An 11158-nucleotide genomic window follows, 5' to 3' on the forward strand; every position below is an offset into this window, starting at 1 on the left:
CACACACACACACACACACACACACACACACACACACACACACACACACACAAGCTCACAGCTGGGCAGGAAACAAGCACAGGGTTTCAAAATGGCCCACACTTCAGCTCTTTGCTGTTGTCTTTTGCAGGTACAGAGAACATTTAGGATGCAAAATACTTGACCACCACCCGATTAGAACAGTGACCATCACAACAGCAAGCTCTGGGGCTTGTGGGTGGGGAGAATCCTGGGATCCTTTAACGGAGGGACGACGCAGTGGTCGGGGTGGGTGCTGGGACAGCCAGGGGGCCTCAGGAACAGCAGTTGACTAGCTCTATGGCCCATTTTTAGTGTTTGCTTTCTTCCTTCCACTACCCTCCCCCTCCCCGCCTTCTGCCCTGCCTCATCCTCTTCTTCCTGCTTCTCCTTCTTCATCTATTAGATTTTTTTTTTTTTTTGAGACAGGGTCTCACTGTGTAGTCCAGGCTGACCTCGAATTCATTATGTAGCCCAGGTTGGCCTCAAAATCACAGTGATCCTCCTGCCTCAGCCTTCTGAGTGCTGGGATTATAGGTTTGTGGCACCTTCATCTACTAGATATTGAACCCAAGCCTTTACAATGAGCAACCTCCACAGCCCTTTTTAATTTCTTTTTTTTTTTTTTTTGAGACAAGTGTCATTAAATTGCACAAGCTGAGCTCAAATTGGCAAATCCTGTCTCAGCCTCCAAAGTACTGGGGTCACAGGCACACCACCTGTTATCCTAAGCCACCATTATTGTTTCATTTTGTTAAAAAGAGTCTCAATGCATTAAAAAAAAAAAAAAAGATAGGGGTCTCACTGTGCTGCACAGGCTGTCAGCCTAGGTTCCCGCTATCCTCCTGTCTCACCCTCCTGAGTAGCTGGGGCTACTAGTGCAAGACACCGCACAAAACTAATTCAGTATTTAAAAACCTGTGAGCTGGCTGTGGTGGTGCATGACTGTGATTCCAGTACTCAGGAGGCTGAGGCAGGAGGATCACTGCAAGTTCAAGGCCAGCCTGGGCTACACAGTGAGTTCAAGGTCCACCTGAACTACAAAAAGAGACCCTGTCTCGGAAAAACGAAACAAGAAAAGTAGAAACCAGGCAAGCACAGTGGAGCACACCTGGCAATCCCAACTATTTGAGGCAGGAGGAGGATCACAAACTCAAGACCATCTTGGGCAAATTTGCAAGACTCTGTCATAAAATTTTGAACAAATAACATTCAAAGCAAAATTCTCCACACACAAAAGCTACTGCAGCACTTAAAACCCTAGTATGAGTTGAACGGTGTCCATAGGAGGAAAAAAGTTTGTTTTTATAAAATTGAAGTCCTGACCACAAGTACCTCAAAATGTGATCTTGATTGGAATTGGGTTGGAGAAGAGAATAATTATGCTTCTAGGATCTGCATTGAGAAGAATATATCCCAAGGTGGCCACTCGCCCAAAGAGAGTGAGGAGGCCTTAGGAACAAACCTGAACCCGTACCAGTTTGGAAGCAACCCCACTGTATTCAAGCAAACCCAGAAACCAGAAGGGCAAGAAGTACGAGTGTAAGGGGTGTTTGCCAGGCAGCAGCACGACAGTCGGTGACGAAGACACTGTGAGAACTGCTGTACTCTGAGTTAGGCACAGACAGCATGGTTGTTCCCTCGTTACAGCTGGAGAAACTGGATTTCAGGAGGCTTCCGCGACTCGTGCACAGTCACACAGTGAGTCAGCGGGAGAGTCACACCCAAGGCTCTGGCCTCCACCTGCTCCTTCCACTCCCAGACCCCTCAAACTGACCACTCCAATTCCTCCAGCTCCCGGCCTTTCATGACTTCCTGGATCTCTTCCCGGCACTTCTCCTGGTATTCTGGATACTTCGCCAAGTTGAACAGCACCCAGGAGAGCCCGCTGGATGTTGTGTCATGACCTGCAGGCAGATCGGGTGTCCAGATGGGGGCCACCATTCCCGGGCAGACGAGGGTCCACCGTGTGCCCCAGGAGGCAGCAGTGCCCATCCCTGTCTCCCCTCAGCCCAACCCCCTGTCCTCACCCTCAAACATGAAGGTGTCAGCCTCTGCTCGGATGTCTTCATCAGACAGTTCCTTTCCGTCTTCATCCTGCAGGGGGCAGTAGGGGGTACTCAGCGCCTTCCTCCCACCCTCTGCAGCCTAGAGGCTCCCCCATCTCTAGTCCTAGTGCAGGGAGCTGTGCCACTGGTACACGAACAGTGCGCTGGGCTTGGTGGTGCACACCTGCAATCCCAGCAACTCAGGAGGCTGAGGCAGGAGGATCACAAGTTAGATGTCAGCCTGGGCAACACAGTGAGACCTCGTGTCAATAAAATCTTTTAAAGGACTGAGAATGTAGCTTGGTGGAGGAGCATGTGCCTCGCATGGGTGAGGGCCTGGATTCAATGCTCAGCACAACAAGAAAAGAAGAAAGATAGAAAGAGGGAAGGAGAATTAAAGATGGGAGAAGAAGGGAGTTCATACCATCACGCACACCTTAATGATGAGGGTGCAGCTGGCAAAGTGTGACATTGAGTGATTTCATTTGTACTTACACAAACTGAAATGGCCATGATGTTACTAGGTGATATGGTTTTGTACGGTCCTGGGATAAACCCAGGACCTCAAGCACGCTAGGCAAGTGCTCTACTCCTGAGCAGAGTCCCAGCCCAGGCAATGTAATTTTATGGGGCCATCATCATGAACATGGCCCACTGCTGACCAAAGCATTCCACAGCACATGGCCGTGTCCACTGAGTAGCTCCTAACACCAAGCATCCCGCTGCGGCCCGACAGTGACCTGGTCATCGGGTCTTGTGGTTACCATGCTACAGTGGAGGAAACTGAGACTTGGAGAAAAGAGTCATGTGACTGGGTCAAATATCCACTAAGCGGCAGAGTCTGGGCTGGAATCTGGAACTCTTTAGACCCCGAACCCAAATGCTTCTCAAAAATTCCACAGAGGGAGCCAAGCTTGGTGGCACACACTTGCCATCCCAGGACTCTGGGAGGCCGAGGCAGGAAGAGCACAAGTTCAATACTGAACTGGACAATTTAGTGACTTGGCAAGACCGAGTCTCAAAATAAAAGATTCTGAAAGAACTGAGGCACAGCCCAGTGTGAAGGTTGTAGGTACTACAGAGTACCACCAAGAAAAAAAAAATCAACGGAAGGGCTTGAGAGTTCTATACAAATGCTATAGTTTTGTATTTACTTAAAACAGTTTAGCTGGGCCGTGATAACACACACCAGTAATCCCAGCACTCCAGAGGCTGAGACACAAGCAGCACCGCAAGTTGGGGGCCAGCTAGGGCTACACAGTAAAGTCAACACCACTACAAGATCTTTTGTAGTGCTGGTGATTTTGTGGTGCTGGTGATGAGGCGAAGGTCTCGTGCATGTTAGCGAGCATTCGCCACTGAGCTATTTCACCATCCCTTTTCATTTGTTTTAATTTTTAGTTTGAGACAGTGTCTCACAAAGTTGCCCAGGCTGGCCTCAAACTTGCAGTCCTCCTGCCTCAGCTCCCAAATGGCTGGAATTACAGAAATGTATCCCGACACAGGCCAGACGCAATCTTTTTTCAAATATTTTCAACCCGAGTCATGCTCAGTCTGGAGATACAGAATCCACATATATGGAAGGAGGATCTACTGTCTACATTCTTTTCAAAAGCAGAAGGAAACATTTGGGAGGCAGAGGCAGGAGGATAATTATGAGTTCAAGGCCAGCCTGGACTCTATAGTGAGTTCCATAATGGTTCAAGGCCAGTCTGAACTACATAGTGAGACCTTGTCTAAAAAAAAAAAAAAAAAAAACCTGAAGGAAAGTCCGGGCATGGTGGCACATGCCTGTCATCCCAGCACTCAGGAAGCTGAGGCAGGAGAATCTCCATGAATTCAAGGCCAGCCTTGAACAGATTTTGTTACCACAGACTCACAAGGTCAGTCTCACATGCCTGCATCTAACTCCATCCTCGATCTTTGAGTTTTAGCATCTATGCCTTCACGTAATTGGTGCAGTTCCTGGGGAGGTGACCCCAGCAGGCTCCCCTCTCCGGGCCCAACCTCACCCTGGCCAGGAGCAGCACATCGATGAAGTCCAAGGTCTTGCCCTGCTTGGCCTTCAGCCACATCTCCGTCCCCTGCTGACACAGCGCCTTCCGCCGCTCCTGGATGACCTCGGTGGTGAAGCGGTGCACTATATCGCAGGCCCGGCGGAAGCGCCGCCCGTCGGTGGAGAGGTTGTAGATGAAGTTCAGGTAGTGATGCAGGCGATACTGGCGCCGGACGACCAGGGCGCTCAGCTCGATGATGGCCGATATGTAATCGCTCATCTTCCTGCCGGGGACAGGGGCGGTGAGCACCAGGCGTCCCCACCTCTGGGTTCCAACAAGCCTCTCCTTCCCCTCTTCCAGCTTCCCATCAGGCGCCGCACTTCTAACCCTAACCCTAAGCTAAGATGCCCTCGGCCCTGGGACACAACCTAGGAGACCCTGGCCAAAGCTGATCCGAGGTGAGACAGTGCTGTTTGCAGTTTCCACCCACCAACCCGAGTTCAATAAACCTCTCTCTCGGCAGGGTGTGGTGGTTCGCCCCTGTGACCCCAGCACTCGGGAGGCCCAGGCAAAAGGATCACTGTAGGAAGGAGACTTTCCAAAGGCTGCACTCTCCAGAGGAACGCGGGAAAAGAAAGCACCATCTGCTGAGCACCTACTCCATGCCAAGCCATTGACTCACACTGTCTCACTGGGTCGTCACCAGCGGCTCTGGGAAGTGAATTAGCACGCCCGTTTTAGGAATTAGGAAACCGCGGCTCAGAGGTGACATCAGGGCCGTGTGGCCCACGGGCGGCAAGGTGCCCACAGCCCAGCATTGCCTCACAGCGGGGAGCTTCCTCTCTCGCCTCCCACTCTCCTTCTGACGGCAGCTGGCTCCGCTCCCCACACCCAGGGGTGGCACACTCACTCCTGGCAGTTGCTGTTGTAACTGAACACGCATTTCTGAAGACTGTCCAGGGTCATGAGGCTGACGTGCTCAAACATGTCAAAGGAGGCCACCGAGCTCTCCCCCAGGTGCCGCCGCCATTTGGCCTGGAAGAGAGGACGGGCGGGGAAAGGGTGTGGGTCCTCAGACTTTGGGGAGGCCTTTGCCGGAGGGGCCGGTCACACCCGGGACTCCTCCTCCCGTGGCCCGGCCCCCGGCCCTCACATGCATGATGTTGGTGCACTGGTTGAAGACCTTCATGTACGGCTTCAGAATGTCGAAGTGGAAGGCGGGGGTCAGCAGACGGCGGTGCCGGCCCCACTTGTCCCCTTTGCTGAGCAGAAGGCCGTCCCCTGGGCCCAGAGGATGGAGGTTAGGGACTTCCCGTGTCCCTCTGAAACCATCCACCACGGAAGCCCAGGCCCCAGATCCCCCCCAGGAACTCACCCAGCCAAGGCTTCAGGAAGCTGTAGAAAAATTCATCCTTGGGGGCAATGGCAGCTGTGGAGAAGAAGCAAGCGATGCAGATATAAGACAGGGCCACTCTGCACGCCACCAGCAGTGGAGAAGGGTCCTTTCCCCCACAGCCCTGCCAGCGCTTGTTATGGGCTGATTTCTCAATAACAGCAACTTTCTGGAGTGAGACAGAATCTCAGTGTTGTGTGAATTTGCATTTCTCGGATGATCAGTGATGTTAAACGTTTTTCACACATTTATCTGCCCTTGTACTCCTTCATCCGAGAAGTGTCAGTCTATTCATCTCAGATGCCCATTTTTTTGGATTAGGTCTTTAAATATGGGGAAGGGGTCGGATTTTTTGTACGTTCTTTATATATTGTAGATATTTGTCCTTTCTCTGAGGAACAGCTGGTAAAAAATTTTCCCCTCTCTGTGGGTTGTCTCTTTACTCTGCTGGTGGTTTCTTTTGCTGTACAGAAGCTTTGCAAAATGATATCATCTCAGTTGTTTTTTTTTTCAGTTGTTCATTCATATTTCCTGTGCAACTGGGGATTTGTCCATAAAGTCTTTGCCTACACCTATGTCTTCAACAGTTTTACCTATTCTGTCTTCCAGCAGACTGTTTCTGTTTCAATATTTAGATCTTTGATCCATTTTGATCCTAATTTTCAGCATGTGGAAAGCCAATTTTCCTAGTACCATTCATTAAAGAGGCTGTCTTCCAGTGAAGGTATTTGGCCCCTTTGTCAGAGATAGGGCCAGGGATTTATCTCTGGTGCCACTGCCTGCCTTGCAAGCGCAAAGTCCTTAGTTTGATCCCTGGTAAAAAAAAAAAAAAAAAAAGATAACATGGCTAAGGGTATTTGGAGTTGTTTCTTTATCTTCTATTTTGTTCCATTGATCCCTGGGTCAGTTTTGTTTTGTTTTGTTTTGTTGCCAGTACCATGCTGTTTTTATCATAGTAGCTCTTTGTATAATTTGAAGTTAGGAATTGTGATGCCCCCTGCCTTGCCTTTGTTACTGAGAATAGCCTTTCCTATTCTAGGTCTCTTCTAGTTCCAAATGAACTTTAGGATCGCTTTCTCTAGTTCTGTGAGATATGCTATTGGTATTTTGATCAGGATTGCATTGAATCTGTATAACATTTTTGGAAGTATGTCCATTTTCACTAATTGGTTCTGACTATCCAAAAACAAGGGATATCTTTCCATTTTCTAATATCCTTTTCAGTATGGAGATTCCTCAAAAAACTAAAGCTAGAGGTTCCACATGACCCAGCTAGTCCCCTTCCAGGTATCTTTCCAAAAGAGTTAAAAGCATTATTGCACAGCAACATATGTACACCCAGCTTTTATAGCAGCACAATTTCTAATAACTAAGCCTTGGAAACAGCTCAGATGCCCATCAATTTATGAATGGATAAAGAAATTGTGGTTTTTATAGAGAGTACTACTGTGCCACAAAGAAGGACAAACTTGAGACATTTTTAGGTAAATGGATGCACTTTGAGAGCATACTTTTAAGTGAGATAAATCAGACACACGTGTTTAAATATCACATTGTTTCTCTGGTATGAGAAACTGAAAGGGCAAATAAGGACCAAAAATGGAGGATAGATATTGGGAAGCAGGAAGAAAATGTTCAAATGGGAAGGAGAACGAGGGAGCGGGAGGGAAACAGGAAAGAAAGGGGGGAAGAGAATAGAAGGGGAAAATGGAGCCAAGGCTTCTGTAAATAAGGAGAGGAAGAGGGGGTCAAAGGGAGGGGGAAATGCGGGGGAGAAGCAAAGGGCCAGGGATGTAGCTCAGTGGCATCGAGCCTGCCTGGCAAATACAAGGTCCTGAGTTTGATGCCCGGCACTGGGGTAGGGGAGCAAGATGTATCATGTAGAGGTACAAATTCCGTTTGATGAATGTGATCATTATGCTTATCAAAAGGGAACTAAAGGCCGGGCGTGGTGGCACACACCTGTGATCCCAGCACTCAGAGGCTGAGGCAGAGCATTGCTGTGAGGTCAAGACCAGCCTGGGCTACGTAGTAAGTTCGAGTTCAACCTAAATTACACAGTGAGACCCTGTCTCAAAAAAACACACTATAAAAGTGAACAAATAACTTTAACTTTAAAAAGAAAAGATATGGGCAGGGGATTTGGCTCAGTGGTTCCGCCACCACCTGCCTCACAAGAGTGAGGGCCAAAGTTCGATCCCCGGTACCAAAGAAAAACAAAAAAAATTTCAGGCCAGGGATTTAGCTCAGTGGTTCCACCACCTGCCATGGAAGCGCAAGGACCTGAGTTCGATTCTCAGTACCAGAAAAAAAAAAGATACAAGCCAGGGATTTAGCTCAGTGGTTCCACCACGACCTGCCTTGCAAGTGCAAAGACCCAAGTTCGATCCCCGATACCAAAAAAGAAAAAGAAAGGTACAAGACAGTGTTCCTTGATTTGTGCTTATGACTTCGTCAGGCTCTTCTCTCTGTGCCAGCCTCCCACCACGCCTCTCCAGTTCACCGTCCACAGCTGTCTCCCAAAGATCCTCATAACAGGCTGTTTTGAACATGAATTTCCCCTGCTCAAACACCTCCCCAGCTCCCTGCTGCCACGTAAGAGTGCAAACCAAGCCTAACACTGAAGGCCTGGCCCTCTCTGCCAACACAGGCCATCTGAATTACACCTCCTGTTCTTTCCACCTCCAGACTCACTCTCTCTGTCTGTGCATCACCCTGGCCACAGGAGAGCTTATCTGACTGTCAGACTTGACCACATGCATCCTCTCCACTCCAAGTCTTTGCATGAGCTGCCATCTCTGCCCCAAACATTCTGCCTTCATCTTCTGGGCTCAGCTTAGACTGCTTCCTCCTGCAACCATCACACTAGGTGGCATCCATTCAGTTACAAGGCCCTTGATGGTTCTAAAGATATCATTATTCAATGAATACAGGGATTAATCCAAGAGTGGATGAATAAAAAAGGAATGACTGATCAGTGGATGGGTAGACAGATGGGTGGATGGGTGGACAGGAGGATGAGTGGATGAATGGATGGATAGACGGATGAATGGTCTTCCGACCCAGCCGCCATTGCTCAAGCACCGGGAAGGTAGCCCGGCGGGCACCCCTGAACCCCCATAAGCCCCCCCTCACTCTCAGTCCTCCTGACTGTGCCAGTCTTTGGACCCACTCTGCAAGACAGAGGTGGCCATCAAGAGTATTTTTCTGAGTTCCCAACTTTGAACATCTTTAAAAAAAGGGCATGGGAAACCTGTAGTAGAACGGTGTGGAGTTCAACCATTCAGAAGGTTGGGGAACTCAATCTGGGCCTTGCAGCCCAAGGTCAGTCTGCTGCAATGGGGTTTAGCCATCAGCTAACTGAGATCAGGGGTCTTGCATCCTCGCTCTGTCTGAGCCATTAAATGGTAAATACAGTATATTGAAATTTTGTTCACTGCAGACATGTTCTGGACTGCTTCTTGATTTCAATTTAATACAAATGATTTAAGGGTGATAAATTGTGCTTGATCTTAATGTGTTGCTGATTGTATCAGTTGGCATAAAACATTGCGGTTGATTTGATGAGCTGTTTTCTCCAATGTTATGAAGATGAGAGTGTCTGTGGGTCGATAGAGACACAGAAGCTAGGACGCAAATATATCAGGAAGATTTGGGTGATAATCCAGAGATTAAACCAAGGACAGTCCCACAACAAAAATAAAAATGAGGAAACACTTAAGCAAGACACAAGGACAGACTTCCAGTTCACCAATGGCAAACAGTAGGGCAAATGAGGATGAAAAGGCCGATAGTGAACCACCAGGACACCCTGAACTCAAAGCACAGGAAGTAACAAAACAGATCAGTCAGGCTCTAGAAAAATTCAAAACAGAACTAATTTCCCAGATAACCACAGAGATAGTGAGCAAAATGGAAGTCGTGATTCGAGACTTTAGAGCAGAAACTGACAAAAAAATAGATGAGCTCAGGACCACGATAGAAGCCATGAAGGCCCAGCATAAGAAAGAAATGGAAAAAATAAACACCCAACATAAGAAAGACATGGAATCCATAAAACAGATTCAAACAGATATCCAGAAGATTAAACACTCCATAGAAAGTGTACACAACAGAATAAAAGAATGTGAAGATCGACTCTCAGATATAGAAGATAAGATTACAGTCAGTGACCATGAAAAGAGAGATCTCTTAAAAACAGTAAGGGATCATGAGAAATTGATCCAACAACTCCTAGATGATGCAAAGAAGAATAACATAAGACTGATAGGAATACATGAAGTAGCAGGTGAAAATACAAATGACTTTAAAAAGCTGTTTGCAGAATTAATGACAGAAAACTTCCCAAAAAGAGGGGAGGAATTTGACATTCAGATAGCTGAGGCATATAGGACCCCAACTAGCTACAATCAAAAAAAAAAATCTACACCTAGACATATAATAATCAAGATCCCAGAAACCCAACAGAAGAACAAAATACTACAAGCAGTAAGAGAAAAGAAATAAATCACATACAAAGGAAAGCCCATCAGAATCACAGCAGACTTTTCAACACAAACCCTTGGGGCAAGGAGAGCCTGGAATGAGATATTTCAAGTACTAAAAGAGAACAACCTCCAACCTAGACTGATGTATCCAGCAAAACTCTCTTTCAAAATGGAGGGGGAAATAAGACACTTCCACGACAAAGAACACCTGAGAAACTACATGAATACTAAACCAGCACTACAAGGAATTCTAAACAAGATCCTAAAAAAGGACAATGAAGGCAACAACACCATGAGGCCCAACAGAGCAAATCAAATAGGCAAGGCAAGAAATTAAAAGGAGAAGGTGAAAAAGTAAAAAGAGTCAACAAAAGGCCAATAACATGTCAATAATAAGTCAGTACATATCAGTTATAACCAGCAATGTCAATGGCCTCAACTCACCAATCAAGAGAAATAGACTGGCAAAATGGAATAAGAAGCAAAATCCAACAATATGTTGTATACAAGAAACACACCTAGTGCAAAAAGAAGCCCATAGACTGAAAGTGAAAAGATAGAAAACAATTCTCCATGTGACAGGAGCCCAGAAAAAAACAGGGGTAGCAATCTTATTTGCAGACAAAGTAAATTTCAAACCAAAACTGAATCTAGTATTATTGATGTAGGACAGTACTGTATCATACCTCTATGAATGTAAAATATCTAGTACCTGCTTTATGATACATAGTAGGGACCGTGCTTTATCAGAGCTACATTTAATGATATTACTCTAGAATGTTCTCTTTCCAGATGATGATTAAGAGGCTAATAGAAAAAATGGTGCCAGGTACCACAACAGCAACAGAACTTTGCTGTTTTCTGGATAGTATTCTTTTCTTTGTTTTGTTTTGTTTTGTTTTAATGGAATATGCCCTAGGCCCAGCATAAGAAAGAAATGGAAAAAATAAACACCCAACATAAGAAAGACATGGAATCCATAAAACAGATTCAAACAGATATCCAGAAGATTAAACACTCCATAGAAAGTGTACACAACAGAATAAAAGAATGTGAAGATCGACTCTCAGATATAGAAGATAAGATTACAGTCAGTGACCATGAAAAGAGAGATCTCTTAAAAACAGTAAGGGATCATGAGAAATTGATCCAACAACTCCTAGATGATGCAAAGAAGAATAACATAAGACTGATAGGAATACATGAAGTAGCAGG

General features: G+C 46.6%; 1 protein-coding gene across 1 annotated transcript in view; it reads right to left on the minus strand.

Annotated features, from left to right (window-relative positions):
- LOC117284506 (cytochrome P450 4F22-like) overlaps positions 1-11158 on the minus strand; it is a 34748-nt gene that overhangs the window by 1639 nt on the left and 21951 nt on the right. Inside the window, exons 5-10 of the mRNA XM_033759773.1 lie at positions 5439-5492; positions 5217-5344; positions 4974-5098; positions 4079-4346; positions 2049-2115; positions 1796-1925 (exon numbers count right to left, since the gene is read on the minus strand). Coding sequence (XP_033615664.1) covers positions 1796-1925; positions 2049-2115; positions 4079-4346; positions 4974-5098; positions 5217-5344; positions 5439-5492 — 772 coding nt within the window. The remainder of the gene's footprint in view (positions 1-1795; positions 1926-2048; positions 2116-4078; positions 4347-4973; positions 5099-5216; positions 5345-5438; positions 5493-11158) is intronic.

Source organism: Fukomys damarensis, unplaced genomic scaffold (genome assembly GCF_012274545.1).
Source record: "Fukomys damarensis isolate Sample0158 unplaced genomic scaffold, DMR_v1.0_HiC HiC_scaffold_37, whole genome shotgun sequence".
In the NCBI taxonomy this organism is placed as follows: Eukaryota; Metazoa; Chordata; class Mammalia; order Rodentia; family Bathyergidae; genus Fukomys; species Fukomys damarensis.